At 47.3% G+C, this 17500-nt stretch overlaps 3 protein-coding genes across 5 annotated transcripts in view; 2 read left to right on the forward strand and 1 right to left on the reverse strand.

Moving 5' to 3' along the window:
* Window positions 1-580: 580 nt before the first annotated feature.
* Window positions 581-6364, forward strand: LOC147303131 (E3 ubiquitin-protein ligase RING2-A-like). 2 transcript variants are annotated; one of them, XM_086280727.1, is made up of 7 exons: window positions 581-833; window positions 1928-2033; window positions 2261-2421; window positions 2699-2923; window positions 3218-3538; window positions 3780-4038; window positions 4617-6364. In XM_086280727.1, exons 2-7 carry the CDS (start codon window positions 1956-1958, stop codon window positions 4758-4760), a joined length of 1188 nt encoding a protein of 395 aa, XP_086136853.1. In that variant the 5' UTR covers window positions 581-833; window positions 1928-1955; the 3' UTR covers window positions 4761-6364. The 2 variants fall into 2 exon arrangements, with proteins under 2 accessions (XP_086136853.1, XP_086136854.1); XM_086280728.1 differs by having other exon boundaries at window positions 2699-2914.
* Window positions 6365-6887: 523 nt separating this feature from the next.
* rps18 (ribosomal protein S18) lies at window positions 6888-10871 on the reverse strand. Its single transcript, XM_086280737.1, has 6 exons — window positions 10729-10871; window positions 9935-10033; window positions 9734-9820; window positions 8008-8109; window positions 7767-7858; window positions 6888-7010 (listed from the first exon to the last, which is right to left on the reverse strand). Exons 1-6 carry the CDS (start codon window positions 10729-10731, stop codon window positions 6935-6937), a joined length of 459 nt encoding a protein of 152 aa, XP_086136863.1. The 5' UTR covers window positions 10732-10871; the 3' UTR covers window positions 6888-6934.
* vps52 (VPS52 subunit of GARP complex) overlaps window positions 10818-17500 on the forward strand; it is a 12691-nt gene continuing 6008 nt past the window's right edge. The window contains exons 1-12 of one of the 2 annotated variants that reach the window (XM_086280726.1): window positions 10818-11155; window positions 13171-13249; window positions 13370-13422; window positions 13914-13989; window positions 14092-14159; window positions 14681-14856; window positions 15027-15177; window positions 15426-15526; window positions 16114-16246; window positions 16345-16400; window positions 16520-16655; window positions 17242-17397. In XM_086280726.1, coding sequence (XP_086136852.1) covers window positions 11060-11155; window positions 13171-13249; window positions 13370-13422; window positions 13914-13989; window positions 14092-14159; window positions 14681-14856; window positions 15027-15177; window positions 15426-15526; window positions 16114-16246; window positions 16345-16400; window positions 16520-16655; window positions 17242-17397 — 1281 coding nt within the window. In that variant the 5' untranslated portion in view covers window positions 10818-11059. Of the gene's footprint in view, window positions 11156-13167; window positions 13250-13369; window positions 13423-13913; window positions 13990-14091; window positions 14160-14680; window positions 14857-15026; window positions 15178-15425; window positions 15527-16113; window positions 16247-16344; window positions 16401-16519; window positions 16656-17241; window positions 17398-17500 lie in introns of both variants that reach the window. The other variant, XM_086280725.1, reaches the window with a different exon arrangement.

A 17500-nucleotide genomic window follows, 5' to 3' on the forward strand; every position in this document is an offset into this window, starting at 1 on the left:
GTCAAACCCTGACATTATAAAAGCAATTGCTTTTTGGGTGGAGATCTATGCTGATTGTGTGCAGTATCCATCTCCCCGCGCGTGTGTTCAATAAAATTGTTTGACCAGACTCTTCGGGACCAGTGTTATTTTGTTTTCCTCCTCAATATTTTCGAGTTCGGGACAAGTACGAGTTTGGACAAGAGATTGAAGCTGGGCCATGCTGGGCTTAATTTAATTTATTAATTCAAAATTCATCAGTTTAAATGAATTCTGAATTTCACTGCAGGCCTGTCACTTGTCACCTTTTACACCACTGAAGGTGTAAAAGGTGGAAGAAGTCGCTTTTAGCACTTTGGTGGTCATTTTCCCGTGTTCTTCTTTTGTGATTCAGTTTCAGTTATTGCTGAATTTAAAATAAAGTTCTCTTAAAATCCCACGAGTATGGTATGTTTGATTTGTTATTATTTTTAGTTTAAGTTGTTTGTGTTTTAAAACACATAAAACGTGTGTGGTTGCCGAGTCTGGGATTGGGGCTGCGCTGCAATACGCAAACCTGCCGTTTGGGGCACTACCGCCGCAAAGCGGTGTGCAGCTTTACCGGGAGCCGCAGAAGAAGAAGGGAAAAAATGGCCGCGGCTAATGTTAGGTAGCTTATGACTGTCGAAAAATGTTTCGTTCCTGATATTTTTGGCCGCTGTAGTTTTGTACCGAGGCTCCGTGACAACGTAAGACCCCTCCGCCGACATCGTAAAGACTGTGGCGGGAAGCCGAGCCCCGCTGCGCGCTGTTCGTAGCGGTCTAGTGGCTCCGTGTCTGTGCAGCGGTGCCAGCTGCCGTCACTTAAACGTCAGGTGAGTTTCTTCTTCCCTCTTTTTCGTCCTTTTCAGTGCGCGTCGACGGATGTAAAGCGTTTGGCTGTTAAATCCGCAAAACTGAGTCAAAGTTCGCAAACTTTGGAGTGTTCGGTCCCTGCAGGAAGTTTGAAGGCTGGCAGCTGTTGGTGAGTTCCTCTTGTGGGAACTAAAAATAAGCTGTGGTTCTCAGCAGAGACCGCGGGGCTGCTGTGAAGTTACATGGTTTTGTTTTCAGAATAAATCCGGTGCCTTTGTAATCATTTAAAAACTGAAGAAATCCAAAAAGCTGAGAACATGCGAAGAAAGCCGAGATGCTTACACATGCAAGCGTGAATAAGATCACGGCCACACCGAATCAAAGCCGTTATTCTTCTCACACATCAAATGTTGCACATCATCCTGCAGAAAAAAGCTGTGTAGTGAAGAGACCCGGCAGACTGCACCGGAAACGGATCCGGATTTAGCAGGGATCATTTTTGTTTATTATACAGCGAGATTAACTCGTGACACACATCTGCACGGCTCTGTCGCCACGTTTGAATTGGTTTCGTGCACAATACACTTGTAACTTTCAGTGTTTTTCCTTCTTTCCAATAAACCATTCAACTACATGAAACCGTGTTTTTTTCAGCGCATCATACACTCGAGGTTTTAGAAACCACCACTCCTTTTATGTTATTTCACAGCGAGCAGATATTTAACACGTATATTACAGTTGTCTTCGCTCAGTGACTGGTTTTAGTCTTGACAGTCCACATTGCTGGCATTGCATCTTTCAACATGTTTGTGGGTAGATTTGAATGCTTCAGCTGCAACTGCAGCCACTCAGCCTGTACAGCACATGTGAGGTGGATATGCTCCTGATGACTGATGAGACTGAATTCAAATGTTTGTTGCTGTACGAGTTCATACATTTAAAACAGGTTGAGTTATTCTGCCAGCCCAGCATGTGGAGGTATTGCTCTTAAAATAATTATATATGCATGTCTTCATGTGGATTTCTTTGTGTTTTTATTTTGAGTCTGTAAAAAAGTTAATTATTTTGACACATGACGAGAACATCTGATTGTGTTTTCTCTCCTGTCTCTCAGTGAGGATTGATTGGGGGGGAGCGCAGCCATGGCAGCTCCGGTAAACATCCAGGCTCCCAGTAAGACCTGGGAGCTGAGTCTGTACGAGCTGCACAGGAGCCCTCAGGTAAAGCTGTCTGTGTGCCCAGCAGCTCGCTGCAAAATAGAGGCAGTGTCTTAGGAAACTGTGAGGAAATTATTTGTGATGTTTGCTGAAGGGTAAATGAGTTTGTAAGCTTTGTTCCCATTGCCAGAGCAGAGGGAATAGAAAATAAACAGCTCGGCTAAAAGGACCAACTGTGATGTAGCAGAAATGAAGAACCGCAAATGTTCTCACACGTTTGGTATGTTCAGGAGGCCATCGTGGACGGGACGGAGGTAGCCGTGTCTCCTCGCTCTCTGCACAGCGAGCTCATGTGTCCCATCTGTCTGGACATGCTGAAGAACACCATGACCACCAAAGAGTGTCTGCACCGCTTCTGCTCAGACTGCATCGTCACCGCGCTGCGATCTGGGTGAGCGCGAGCTGCCAGTGTACCTGATTCACGATCGCCGTGTTCACACAGCTTGTTTTGGCCAATTATAAATAATTCGGAGATAAATTTTTAAGGGACTTTGGATGAGTTGTTTTCTGCGGTGGAAATGCTGCCGCTGTCCCTAACGAGAACAAATGCGTCGCGGTAACGTTTGTGTAGCTGAATGTGTTCACTGACTGATTTTAAATGTGGCACATTTCTGCAAAAGCCGATTATTCAGTGATTACGAAGCTTCAGGCCGTTTTTCCCTGTGCAGGAACAAGGAGTGTCCGACCTGCAGGAAGAAGCTGGTTTCTAGACGTTCGCTGCGCAGAGACTCAAACTTCGACGCGCTGATCTCGAAGATCTACCCGAGTCGCGATGAGTATGAAGCCCACCAACGCCGCGTCCTCGAGCGACTCAACCGGCTGCACAACAAGGAGGCGCTGAGCTCCAGCATCGAGGAGGGGCTCCGGCAGCAGGCCCGCTACAGGTCCGAGAGGTGACACGGATCAGTTCTATGATTTCACGCTTCTGCGCTCGAGAGAGCGCCGCGGATCCTCCTGAATACGGCGTAGCATTCAGGCGGGATACAGAGCCGCACTCCCGACAGATGCTGCGCTTCTTTAGCCTGCATGCCGCTTTGCAACCCACCCTCTCCCCAGCTCCTCCTTTTCTTGCTGTTCCTGACTTAATAACACCGCTGCTGTTATGACAACTGACCACACCCTGTAAGTTTAAGCCCCTCCCCTCTGAATGATAATTACTGTTGTATGTGTTTACCTTGGGGCTGCAGGAATCACCGAGTGAAGAAGCCCACTCAGGAGAGTGATAACACCACCTACAGTGGTGGGGAGGACAATGGGGACTCCCGTTCACACCTCTCCCACGACTCCGCCCCCTCACACACGCCACACCCCTGTGGTCATACCCCTCCGGAGGCCGGGCCGAGCCGCAAGCGGCCACGTCCATCCGATGATGGCTCGGGACCCGAGGTGGACAGCGGGAGCCCGACTCCCCCGCTGAGACGCCACAAAGAGGGGCTGTCCTCCGAGATCGAGCTGGTGTTCAGACCACACCCACAGCTGGTCCACGCCCAGGACTACAACCAGACGAGGTTAGACCTTTTCTGAAGTAGCTGAACAAACATTTTATACTGAAAATGTGAATCATGGCAGAGATGGCAGAGACCAAAAACAGCTAAAACCTGGGAAATGACTAGAAATCAGTAAAAATGTGTGAATAAGAACGAACATGTGTGAAGTGGTGAGCCTGTCCCCGAGTGGCCAGACAATTCAGAAAACGTTTAATTTGTCAGAGGTAGAGCACATCGCCATCATCTGCCTTTCCCTTGTCAGATATGTGAAGACAACAGCTAATGCTACGGTGGACCATCTGTCCAAGTACCTCGCACTGCGCATCGCTCTGGAGGACCGACGGCCCGAGAATGAACCCGAGGACCGAGGGCGAGAGGAGGCAGGACGAGAAGAGGCGCGAGCCGAGGGGGTGGGAGGTGAAAACGGAGGGATGGCAGGAAGCGGCGAGGGGACGAGTCTGAGCAACGTCAGCGAGAAGCAGTACACCATCTACATCCTGACGAGGGGAGGCCAGTTCTCTGTGAGTGACGGCTGAACACGAGTCCCGTTTTATTCAAGCTGCATTAACCTTCTGTGTTCATGGATGAGTTTGTTATCTTTACAGACTGATGTGCACGTTCGCTCCTTGAAAAGATGCCTTAGATTAAAAAAATACATATAAATCAGTGGGAAGTTTGAAGTCTTCTCATTTTAAATTTGCGTCCCAGAAACTGCGGCTCGTTCATTCAGTGTTCACCTCTGGTAAGCAAAAGTTTAAGACCACTTCAAAAATGGCAACAAATCCAATTTTGCATGTTTGGATCTTAACGAGGTTCCAAGTAGAGCTTCAAAGTGCAACAACAACAAATGGGAGTGAGACGAAACAGTTTTTATTGGAAAACTTTTATTTTACAGCTTTTTTGTTTGGGACTGTATTACAGTGAGTGTGTCTAGGGCTTTTATTGTGAAAACCCAGGACAGAAAGTGGGCAAGTCTTTGCGTAGTGCAGTCAGGCTGGTTCCTGGTGTGATTTTGTTGTACGATGGAGGAAATCTGGACTGATCGATTCCATTAGAAGCTTTTTTGTGATCTGACCTTTATGCTCATCCTTCCTCTCAGACCCTAAACGGCTCGCTGACTCTGGAGTTGGTGAACGAGAAGTACTGGAAGGTCAGGAAGCCTCTGGAGCTGTACTACGCCCCCACCAAAGAGCAGCAGCAGCCCCAGCAGCAGCAGCCTCCTACCCCACAGAGGGAGGCCTGAGGGGGAGCAGTGGACTGCTTTCCTCTCCAACGTGGCTCTTCGATTTCTCTTGTTTTTTATGATAAGTTAGTTCAGCTGCCACAGTTTCACAGAAAACCTGCGTCATGTTTTTCTTAGTTTACTGTTATTAATGGGGATCTCTTCATCTCCTCACTGAACTGGCTGTAACATGTGAGCTGATTCTGCAGCAGACAAACTGATCTGAGAGTCTACAGAGTGAAACTAAAGCAGCAGCTGCTGGAGTCCAGCTGTTTTTGATGCTTTCAAGTCAGCCGTGTGTGCTGGACAAAGCCAGATGTTCTCCATGCTTCTCTAACATGCAGACGCGACGTGTCAGTGAGCAGCTGCAGCAGCTTCCTCATAGCTACATGTCTGCGGTGCCAAAATAAAAGCACCAATTCAAAATGTGGCTATTAAAAAAGATGCATTTTCTTTTCTTTTTGCAGAAATGACCAAAACAGAACTTTGGAAACTACAAAATCTGATAAACTAGTTTAAAAGAGAGCCGTCTTTATGGACGCCCATTTTCAGTGGGAAAAATAAGTCTTAAATATTTTTGGAGTCAATTTTGTGAAAGTGTTTCCAGATGGAAATGTTCAGGGTTTCTGTCAGAAGCTTCTTTTTTTAAATAGAAGACCAACTTTGGGATCAAACTTGTGTTTTTCTCAGTGTCGCCTCCACCCCACTCCCACTCCGCTTTTAAAACCAGGTGAAAGTATAAAGCTCATCTTCTCATGCACCTCCGGCTGTTTTTTAATTTATTCTGTTTTTTAGATTTGTCGGTGGAAGCCAGTCGTGTCGAGCTGTGTAGTCGTGTCAGAAAAAGGTCGCTGGGCTGGTAGCTTTATTTTCACGAGGTCGTTTCGCGGCACTGACCCTCGAGACGTCACAGTGGACTGCTGCTCGATGGTCCTCCGTGATGGTGGATTTACCAAATGAAATCAGACAAATGATAATTAAACATTTGCCACTTTCTCTAGAAGAGCTCCGAGGCTTCGAAAAGGCTTTTAGTTCATCTTCTTTTCTACAAACTGGTGAATTAAAAACAGTCGCAGCGACTCGTCGGCCGGTTTCATCTCTGAAATCTTCATAGCGTCTTCCGGCTTTAGCGCTGTGGGACAGCTCTGCACTAAAAACAAGCAGCTCCTCATTTAGCGTGCACACTCAGTGGAACCTGTTGCTCGAGGTTATCGTAGCGGTCAGGATGGACTTTATTCTCCCTGCTGTTACAGCAGCGGCGCTTCTGAATGCAGAGATGAGGCAGCAGTTTTCTGAAACATTTCCTTAATAAAAAGTTGTACACAGATGTTTAAAAGCCCATATTTTGCTAGTCTTGAATGTTTACGTCGTCTACAGATGCAGCTGTGCAGCAACACGTTTCAAACACTGGCATGAAAAAGCGTTTTTCACGAGCCCGCTCGGGTCCTGCTGCTTCAAGCCTTTGCTCCACTTCCTACGCACTTTAAACCTCCTGCAGCCATATCATTTCCCCACATCTGTTTCTGTGGGATGTGTCTATATTAGAATGAAGCAATATTTCATTTCTGATGTGTGATACTGTCTTTCCTCCTGTCATCAATGCAGCACAATAAACTGTTGGACTCGATCTCCAGCTTCTGTTTTTGTGTCCAAGTGTAACCAACCCGCCTGGGCTCAGAAATATTAGACAAAACAAAGGTCTGCACAGCGGCGCATCCACCTGTGCATCACTACAGGGTATCGACTAAAGCTCAGCTGTTCTAACGGGCTTCTCTATCCTGGTTTCATTCTGTACAATGAAGGCTGCTGCTCTGAACCTGCCTCTGAGGCAAAGCAGGGAAATAAGTTTTGTCTGAAGTGCAGATGTATTCAGTGTACTCCGAGCACTCGTGTCCGTGTCACTGGGCCTTTTACTCCTGATCCATTTCCCCTGCTGAGCAGCTCCATCTGTACTAACAGCCTCAAATATCAGATTTCTGTTTGAAATCCTGCAGAACATGTTCAGCTGTGCACTGCAACATTTAAATACAACATTAAAACTGCTTCACCGAGGTCCACCGAGACGCCACGTCCCTTCAAAATAAATCACCAAGGAGCTCCCAGCGGTGTGTTGGTGAGAGAAGTAAAGCAGCACAGGGGACGAGAACATTTTGTGAACTGTGGTGCTTTATTGAAACAAAGGGAAGCGGGGCAGTTTACTTCTTCTTGGACACGCCGACGGTGCGACCACGACGGCCGGTGGTCTTGGTGTGCTGACCGCGCACACGCAGACTGCAGGGAGAGAGACAAACCAGGTTAGGACGTCTGTAACAAAGGACTGAACAACATAGTTGAGGATTTCATTTGTTTTTAAAGGCTTTTATCAGACCGACTGCTCCACGTTGGAAACGTGCTTCAGCTTAAAGACAAACTTATAACCTCTCCACCATCAGGAAACTCAAACATCTGCTTCAGGAACATAAACAGGATGTTTAACTGGTCTGTAAATCAGCAGGACAACATGCATCACAATGTTTGAGCCCATTATTAACCTCCTAGGACCCGGCATCCACATATCCGGACGTCACGTTTTGGGTTGTCTAGACCAAAATACTAAATTTTGCTCCACAAGGGCCACCTAGGAGGACATTAAACTGCCTCCGTTTTATCAAAATTAAAAACGAATGTCTTTATATGTGGCTCTCGTTGTTTTTAGAAACAAAAATTGGGTAAAAAAAGCATTTTTTTTAGACCGTTGGTGCAGAAGTCGCTGCATCTGTGCTCTACAGTCACACGACTTTAGCCTGTTAGTGTGGACGCACGCAGAGGCGGCACCAGCGTTTCTGAGCTCACAGTTCAAGTTTTTCAGGACAGGCTCACTCTGCAGACGCCTCGTTTACTCAAGTGTGACACAAACGTTCATGAAGTCTCTGAACTCTGCAGGACGTGTCCCGCTCACAGATGTGTGCAGACTCGGGTAAACGGAGGACGCGTCGATGCAGAGCCTTCTCACAGCAGTGTGAATGAATACAAGGACCGAGCTCTTACCCCCAGAAGTGCCTGAGACCACGGTGAGCCCTGATCTTCTTCAGCCTCTCCAGATCTTCTCTCAACTTGTTATCCAGGCTGTTGGCGAGGACCTGAAATCAGACACAGAGATGGTCACGGGGTGCCTCGAACTAGCTCGTCCAATCAAATACCTTGGTGTGAACCTCGTTCAGGTTTGAGCCAAAAATTGACTTTATCATTTAGATTCTTGGAAGACAAAGCAGCAGCTGCGATCACCCACCTGGCTGTATTTGCCGTCCTTCACGTCCTTCTGCCTGTTGAGGAACCAGTCTGGGATTTTGTACTGGCGAGGATTCTGCATGATGGTCACCACACGCTCGACCTGACAACCAAGCAGCTCCGGTTACTACGCAAGGAAACTGAATATGGTGATCGACAGGAAAGGATCTAATGAAGCGTTTATGTCTGGGAGACTGACGCCGTCTGCCTACAATGTGACGCCCGAGGAAACATCTGCTGCCTTACGTCAAAGTCAGGACAAACTTCATCTAGGAATCAATAAAATATTTTGATCCTGATGTGAAGCAAAATGCTCTGCAGACAGAAAAGTCCACCGAGCAGCCTCAGCTAAACCAATGATGTCTTTGATGATTACGTCACTCTGCACCCCTTTGAGACGGGAGGTGCTTCTTTACCCCCTAGTTTGTCTAAATGTGTAAAAACTGGAGCACTGCAGTAGCAGATACACACTCACACGGCACGGTGTGACCACCTTCTGCACAGGTGTGCCAACTAGGGCGGGGCTATATCATACCGTTCACGGTAACACCGGTGTAATGCTGGGCAACGATAAGAAAATGAAATATCACGATAGAATATGGGTGAAACGCGCCTTTGTTTACATACGCACATGGCGGCGACGCAGAACGAGAAGAGCAAAAGTGGATCGTTGACTGAAACAGATGAACCTGGACTGGTTTGTAAAAATGCTGCAGCTTCACTGGTGTGGAACTGGTTCAGCACAACAAAGCACTATTTCTGGTAGCGCATGCTAGCGGGCCGTCGTTATTACCGTGTTGTTTGGAAAATACGGCACACTTAAAATCAACCCTTTGATTTGTCTGAAAGTCGACAGAGCCCCTTATAATCCCGTGTGCCTTATGTATGAACTCTGGTTGTGTTTACTGACCTCGAAACGATTTTATGTGCACGGCGCTCGAAAATCTGTCAAATGTTTCAGTACGACTTTGCTGAGCTACGAAGCCGCACCGCTCGATGGATTGTCGGAGCATTACGGCTATCGTAGGCGGAGCCTCGTGGAGTGATACGTACTGTGCTTCAGCATAATGTTACCGTATTGTGTGTGTATAACCTCTTTTTAAGTTGTGTGGATGTTATACATGGTTATGCTGAGGATGTGTCGGCCAATTTCCACTGGAAATGCCTTTTGGTTAAACTGTCAGCGAGGAGTTTGCATTTGCACTTTAAATTTTTATATAACTTTAATGCAGATAAACAGCTGCTTGTTTAAGTGAAAATACATTGATGGGTTTTGTTTTTTTTGCACTAATAAAGTTGTGGAGTTGTAAAGTATTTTGTCTAGTGTCAATTATATCGTCAGTTATATCGTTATCGCAAATTTTCAAATGTATATGGTGATAAATATTTTTGGTCATATCGCCCTGCTCTAGTGCCAACGTTAACCTGCTGCTGGTAGCCACACTTACTCCTCCGACTTGTGAGTACCGTTCGTCACAGAACAAAGTGCCGTCTCTTTGCCTTCATGCAATAAAACAAGACGCTGCTCTGAGGACGATTGAAATATTTCTATAGCCTCAGAGACCGGCCTGCAGAGGGCCGACCCTCCAAACGCTTCACAAATCAATACTCGTGATACTTGTTGCCCAGATTCAGAACCACCACTAAAGCTCCAGTGACAAAATCTCCTGACAACACAAAAGCATCACAAGTCGCCGTTTTCATTCAAAGCTCTGAACAATCCTCACCTCCTCCTCAGTCAGCTCTCCGGCCCTCTTGTTCAGGTCGATGTCGGCTTTCCTCAGGACAACATGAGCGTAACGTCTGCCAACACCCTGAGAAGAGACAAAGTGTTAACAACACGCCGACAATCACAAAAAACACAGCGCAACTGATGTGATGATGAAAAACAGTTGCAACAAGCGGCACAGTCTCAGGGAGGAGCTCACCTTGATGGCAGTGATGGCGAAGGCGATCTTCCTCCTGCCATCAATGTTCGTGTTCAGGACACGAAGAATGTGCTGGAACTTCTCAGGGATGACCAGAGACTGAGACGCAGAGGGATACAAAGTGAGTCACACACAGCAACATGTAGTTTCTGCAAAGATCATGCAGTAATACACATACATGTTTACAAGCTTCACGCTGTATGTATCTTTATATGTTAACCTATATATTTGCACAGTGTGCTAGAGGTTCATGAGGATTTCTCTTAGTTCAGCCCCGTTAGCCCAAACAGATCGACTGCTGCGGCTCTGAACAGCTTCAGCTTTGTTCAAAAACATCCCAGCAGTACTTCGACTATTTTAAATACTGTGTATTTACATCAGAGTACTTCCAGCTCCCGGCCAGGGTCCACCAACATGCTTGGCGAGGCTAAAGCCTGTTAGCTCTGAGGGGTAACCGCCTCGAACTATGACTGCTTCTTAAAGTTTGAAGCAGCACAGAGTCTCCATCCACAGCTACGAGTGCCAGCAGCAGACGCCGGGCATGTGGACGCTTTATAACCGGGAGGGAAAAACGAAGTTAACTGTTGGCGCTCGTCGACACAGCTCCACTCACATCCCACAGCAAACTGCGCTAAAACGTCAAATTACCAGCAATAAACTGAAAATTCCGCACCAGCCCACTCAAGTAGGCTGTGGAGGATTTATCGGATGTATAAATGTGACAAACAAGCGCGACTAAAGTTGGATGATCGCGGATTTCTGAGACATTTCAGTCCGACAGAAAAGACACTCACCATCTTGGAAGCAGGTTCCGTGCGAAGAGGAAGCCGCAAGCCTCTCGCGAGAGTTTGACCCCTTCGGGGAACGGAAGTTGGTCCGTCACTATCGAGTCGTCCGACTGGAAAAAAAAACTGTGTTCAAAAGAAACAAGCAAATACGTGGCTTAACGCGGTTAGTTTCGTTAACTCACGCGAAATAAATGTTTATTGAGTCCCACTGATTTATCACCCACGGCACGTGATCGTGATAATACCGCGCTCGGTTAATAATACAATATTTTTGCTAACTACGAGGTGGAACTTTAGATTTGTATTTTTTTTCTGACGTTAGCGTAAATTGGCCGCAATGGCGGAGGGAACCGCGACCGCTGCTGGAGCTGGGCCCGATGTAAACACAGCTGGGAACCCGACAGAAGTCGCCATGGCGTATTTACAGGACGAGGTAAGATGTTCTTTTTCTGCGTGACGCCTGCGTTCAGTTTCACGGAGGTAATCGCAGGTGAGCGCAAGCTTTAGCTGCGTGAAGCTCAAAGAAGCTGTTAGCAGGTGGAATCATTCTACGGAGCGCTGCTGCTGCTGGATGCTAATGGGAAGCATTGACTTCCTTTTTCTGAGGAGGAAAAGACGATTTAGGTGTATCAGTTGTCGTTCTGGTCCCGCATTAATAATCCTGATTATGGCTGATTATTGATTATTATCAGATTTGGACTGTTTTGCTGCATCAGTCAGTTTGTTATTGGTTTAAGTCTGTCATACAAACACAGCGGAGGTGGTGTGTGCAACGGCTAGAAAACAGATGTTTATTCAGTCAACTTCTCTCTGTGTAAATACGCACATCGGACACTTTATTAGGTACACCTTGATGTAACCGGGATGGAGCTCATTTTTCCTTCAGTCGGTTTAAGTCTTCAGATTCAGCTGTTGATAACATTCCTCAGAGATTTTGGTCCATGTTGACATGACATCATTATGACATCAGCACACAGTTGCTGCAGACTTGTCAGCTGCATCCATGATGAGAATCTCCCATTCCACCACATCCCAAAGATGCTCTTTTGGAGTGAGATCACATAAGAGAAGAGTTTTATTGTCATTGTAAGCAGCAGCACAGAACACAATAAAAATTAATTAATACATGGCCACTAATCCAACTCTGCTGACTGTTGAGGCCAACTGAGTACAGTGAACCCATCGTCACATTCAGGAAACCAGTTTAAGATGGTCTGAGCTTTGAGACAGGGTGTGTTATCCTGGTGGACACTGAGGTTATGCAGGGATGGGAATGGAAATGTTTTTTCATCTTCTGTGTCCAGTTTTGGTGAGTCTGTGCGAACTGTAGCCTCAGTTTCCTCTTCTTAGCTGACATGAGTGACACCAGCTGTGGTCTTCTGCTCCCGTAGTCCATTTGCTTATGCTGTTCCTTGGTTGTAAGTCGGGCTCAAAGCAGTCTGGCCGTTCTCCTCCAGTGAGCTGCTGTGCGCAGAAGGTCTTTTTCCGACCTTTTGTGTAGGGCTGTTCGATGTAACGATATGTATGGGATGACGATATAAAAACGTCTATCGTTTCATTTTACGCTGTCGATTGTTTCGTGGTGTCGCAAAATAAACTGTTTACGGCAATATTTTCTCACCGTTCTGATGGTGACTGTAGTGGCTATATTCATTTATTAAAGTTCTCTTTCTCTTATGTTTAATATAACCACACTACAGACGGACAAGCGCCTGTTTTTATGCGTTGTCGTTAGCAACAGCGACGGTAACAGCATTGCATGTCCGCTTGTTTATTTTCCACATAAACCTTTCACAATAAAGCTCAAGATCCTGTTGAGACTTTTCAAAATAAACCGAATCACGTGAAAGAGCAGATTGTTTACGGATGAGAAGCAAAAAAGAGCCGCCAGGTGCTAAAAAATAAACCTTAGACTCGTTTCATCACTCGACTCCAGCTACACGACGCGCAGCTGGAAACACTTCACGCAAGTCGAGCTGCCCGAGATTCACAGAATTTACAGAAAATGTTACACGTTTGTGATTTATATCGTTATCGGACGATAGAATTCTTATATCGGGATATGAGATTTTGGTCATATCGCACAGCCCTACTTCTGTGTAAACTCTGCAGTTGTGGGACAATCCCGGCAGATCAGCAGATTCGGAAACACTCAGACCAACATACCACCCTCGCAGTCACTTAGATCACCTTTTCTCCACATTCTGATGCTTAGTTTGAACTACAGCAGGTCATCTGTACATGTCCACAGGTCTAGATATTTGAGTTAAAGGACAGACAAACAGGTGTACCTAACAAAGTGGCCAGTAAGTGTATGTTTTCTCATTGGCTGGAATAAACAAGTGAGTGAATGAAAACCAAAGAAAGCTTTAATGTCAGTAAGTTTTGACAGTTTCATCCTGTTAATTATCACCACTGAAGACACACTGGTTGTGTTTCACCCAGAAGACTGAAGCAGACATCGCTAACCTGAACCTGGGAGAGCTGGACATCACTACGGACGAGTTTATCCTGGATGAAGTGGACAGTAAGGAAAAGACTTCATATTAAAGCTCGGCTGAGGTGGCACTTGTTACAGCTTCCTCGGTGCTGCCTTGCTTGAAGGTTTCGCTTGTCACTAACTGTTGTTCCCTTTTGTCTGCTGCAGTTCACATTCAGGCCAACCTGGAAGACGACCTGGTGAAGGAAGCGCTCAAAACAGTGAGAACTGAAAGAACAGAAGTCTAATATATAACACGTCCTCTGCTCTGACGTCCGGGCCTGGTTGTCTCCCTCCTCCCGGTCTCCCTCAGTTGTGGTTTCTTTGCAGCAGTGATGTTTTGGTTTGCTGCTGCTGTGTGCGTGCGCGTGTGCGTGCGTGCGTGCGTGCGTGCGTGTGTGCGTGCGTGCGTGTGTGTGTGTGTGTGCGCGTGCGTGTGTGCGCGCGTGCGTGCGTGTGTGTGTGTGTGCGCGTGCGTGCGTGCGTGTGTGTGTGCGCGTGCGTGCGCGTGTGTGTGTGCTGCTTTCTACGAACACTTTGTCTGTAGAAAGCAGCAAAGGTAGAAAATCTAACCTAAGAGTTAAGCTGACGCTTTTAATGTGAAGGGATTTGTTACTTTTGTTTTGAAAGGTGCTATAAAATAATTATTACTCTACACTTCCTCTTTCAAAGCACAGATAATACATTTCAGTTTCCTCCCGTCGGTTTTCAGGGTGTCGACCTCCGTCAGTACTCCAAACAGGTGGAGGCAGAGCTGCAGAGGATTGAACAAGCCTCCATCAAAGACTGTATCCTTCACAGCTCCCAGTTTGAATACCTTCACCTAATAATGTATAACCACACACTAACACCCGTCACTGATGATGTTTTCCTGAGCGCTCATCATGCAGACATCAAAGAGAGTCAGAACATCGCCCTGCTGCACAACCAGATCACTGCCTGTGACTCCATCCTGGAGGTGAGACGACTGAGACAGACAGAAAATAATCATGTGTGACATTTATACAGAAAACTCTTGCTGGGATGGAGTCTTGTGGATATTTGAGAGTGATTCGAGTTTTCTGTGAAGGAGTCGAGACGCGTTTTGTTTCCCTGTCACATCTTCTGAGCTGAGTTCTCACAGAAGCGTCAGCAGAAGAACACGTCTTCACTGTGCAGCTGTGCAGAGGCGGGACAGATGTACCTGAGAGACACCTTCCTGTCATTCTGCACCCTTACTTCAGTTTTCTGCACACAAGCTTAAAGTAATAAAGGCGCTTTACGTCACAGTGTGCTCACTAAAAGCAGCACGGCTGCTGTGGTTACTCGTCGCTCTGCATCAGAGCGGATTCTTTTCCGTCCTCGGTGCTCAGTTAAGTTTTTAGGTGGGTCCAGTTCAAGTGGGAAAGTGAGAGGCGGGCACTTTTTCAAACTGTCATGGGAGCGCTGTCCTCTTGTTAAAGCAGATTCAGTCTAACCTCACGGCTGTGTGTCTCTCAGCGTATGGAGGGCATGCTGAGCGGCTTCCAGAGCGACCTGTCCTCCATCAGCAGTGAGATCCAGACCCTGCAGCAGCAGTCGGTCAGCATGAACGTGCGGCTGAAGAACCGGCAGGCCGTGCGCAGCCACCTCAGCCAGCTGGTGGATGAGCTGGTGGTGCCCGGGGCCATGATCTCGTAGGTTTGACGGCTGTCGCCGCAAAGAAAAAGTGTCTGTATTGTAATGAGTGATTTGTTGGATGGCGCTCAGTTTGCAGAGACCTCAGAGTTGTTCCTGATGGATTAACCAGCCATCAGTGGTTTGTGGTGATTGCATGACTTAATCTGCTGGTCGTGTGTGTTGGCAGCACCATCCTGGACAGTCCTGTGACGGAGCAGGAGTTTCTGGAGCAGCTCCACGAGCTCAACACTAAGATCAACTTTGCCAAAGAGCTGAGCTTCAGAGAGACGCTGGCTTGCTCCGACATCCAGGACATCGTGGACCGCCTCAAACTCAAGGTGAGAGACGGGCAGGAGGAAAGTTCCCGACTCTTTGGAATCACGTTTACAGTTAAAGTCCATAACAAACAGGAAATGAGAGGAAGTCCTCATTAATAAGTCAGAAACCTGCTGAGCTGCTCTCCTGAGGTCTTTCAGGCAGAGCGCTTAATGTACCCGCGCCACACGAAGGCGTTTAACTCATTCCTCTGCCTACTTATCAGGTTTTATATCTTTGTGCTTATATCCACACTCTTTGTTCTCCTCAGGCCGTGTCAAAGATCAGAGAGTTCATTCTTCAGAAGATTTACTCCTTCAGGAAACCGATGACCAACTACCAGATCCCACAGAACACTCTGCTGAAGTACCGGTGAGCACAGCTGAGCGTTCGGGTCCACTCACAGTCTGCATTACGCTGAACCTACAGACGTCTTTTCTTTGTCGCTTCTGTCCATTTAAAGAGCAAGAAGTCCATTTTTACACCCGAGGAACTGAAACGTCTTTAAAAACACTGGTTTCTGTTCCGCTCCTCGTTTGTCACGTGACGCAGAATCCTGAGCGCCGCATGGTTCACGGGGCGGATCCAGGTGAAGTCTGTGCAGAGACTCCTCTGTATCCTCAGGTGTATTTACCTGCTGCTTTACCAACACTACACTTAGTTTTGTTTTTATTGATTTGAGTTATTCGATATGTTGGACTGTTGATAAGTCTGTGCACACGTCTGCGTTAGTTTTATTTGAGGTGAGTTTTTAAACTTAAAGGTGGACGTAGTCACGGCGACGTCACTCGCTGACATCACGTTTCCACCTTCTGTTTCCTGACCTGGAAGCTCCACCCATCTTTTTACCGTCTGTTTGTTATTTTTTTGTTGTGTTGAACTTGTTTTTAATTGTGCGTTAGAAATAACTGGACACAAAGTGAAGAAGCTGATCGATGCTGTTGTTGTTTTCACTGCAGGTTCTTCTACCAGTTCCTTCTGGCCAATGAGAGAACGGTCGCCAAGGAGATCCGAGACGAGTACGTGGACACCATGAGCAAGATTTACTACAGTTACTTCAAGTCGTACAGCGGCAGGCTGCTCAAAGTGCAGGTGGGTGAGCGGCGGGGTCGCGCCCTCGCTGTGTTTGTGTCGACGTGGCTGCACGCCGTCTTCGTGTGGATAACAGCTGATGTTTGCGTGTCCCGCAGTACGAGGAGGTGGCAGACAAAGACGACCTGATGGGAGTCGAGGACACAGCCAAGAAAGATATCCTTCACGGTCTGTTGTTTGTGTCACGCCTGCTCACCGTGTGCGCGGCACTCGGGCGCTCTGACGCCTGCTTCACATTTTCAGACTGTTTGAGGCTCCTTGACTCGCCGCTGCAGGTTTCTTCTCCAAACCGTCTCTGAAGAGCAGGAACACCATCTTCACTCTGGGCCAGAGGGGGGCCATCCTGAGCCCGGCCGAGCTGGAGGGGCCCATCCTGGTCCCGCACACGGCTCAGAGAGGAGACAGCAGGGTGAGAGACGGCGCTGCCGCAGATCGAGCTGCTCAACCCAAACGCATCCTGCAGATCTGCCATTTACAAGAAAATAAAATTCCCTGTGAACAAACCAGCGTCTGTAGCACGAGACACGCCCCCTTCAGGACAAACAGGATGCACGTCCTCGCTTTTAATGAGACGGGAATGATTTTAGGATCCAGTTTAAATTCCAGCTGAGCTCCGTTGCTCAGCGCTGACATCTTGTGGCAGATTATGAGATTTTTAATTTTCACTGCAGTTTGGGAGCAGTGACCTCGTCATAGACACAGATGGAAACAGCTGCAGAGGTCTGCAGTCTTTGTAGTCAGCTGAAGGGGGCGTCCTTTAAGGGCGTGTCCACTCTGTGATTGACAGGTTGTTGCCATAGAAATGTGTAGTTTTTGTTGTTGCGCTCAGCAAATTGTTTCAGACTCCGAGATGGCGACAGTCACAGCGCTGAACACGAGACTTCACAAACTAATGGGTGACATCACAGCATGTCCATCGTTTAGCTACAGTCTGTGCAGCCGATCTGTGCCACGGAGGTCGTCTGAGGTCTAACTCTCCCTCTCGCTCTCCACAGTATCCCTATGAGACGCTGTTTCGCAGCCAGCACTACGCTCTGCTCGACAACGGCTGCAGAGAATACCTCTTCCTGTCTGACTTCTTCATGGTGGCTGGAAACTCCGCCCTCGACCTCTTCAACAGCATCATGGGAAAGACTCTCAGCATGTTCCTGGTGAGAACCCCGCCTCCTGTCAGAGCTGCAGGCTTCCCTCTCTTTCCTCTCCAGCAGAAACGTTTGTTTGGTCAATTCAAACCACATTTATTATCCGACCTTG

The sequence above is a fragment of the Aulonocara sp. 'chitande type north' Nkhata Bay genome, linkage group LG22 (genome assembly GCF_057382095.1).
Source record: "Aulonocara sp. 'chitande type north' Nkhata Bay isolate Kocher_YH1m ecotype deep benthic linkage group LG22, A_spYH_male_GT1.1, whole genome shotgun sequence".
In the NCBI taxonomy this organism is placed as follows: domain Eukaryota; kingdom Metazoa; phylum Chordata; class Actinopteri; order Cichliformes; family Cichlidae; genus Aulonocara; species Aulonocara sp. 'chitande type north' Nkhata Bay.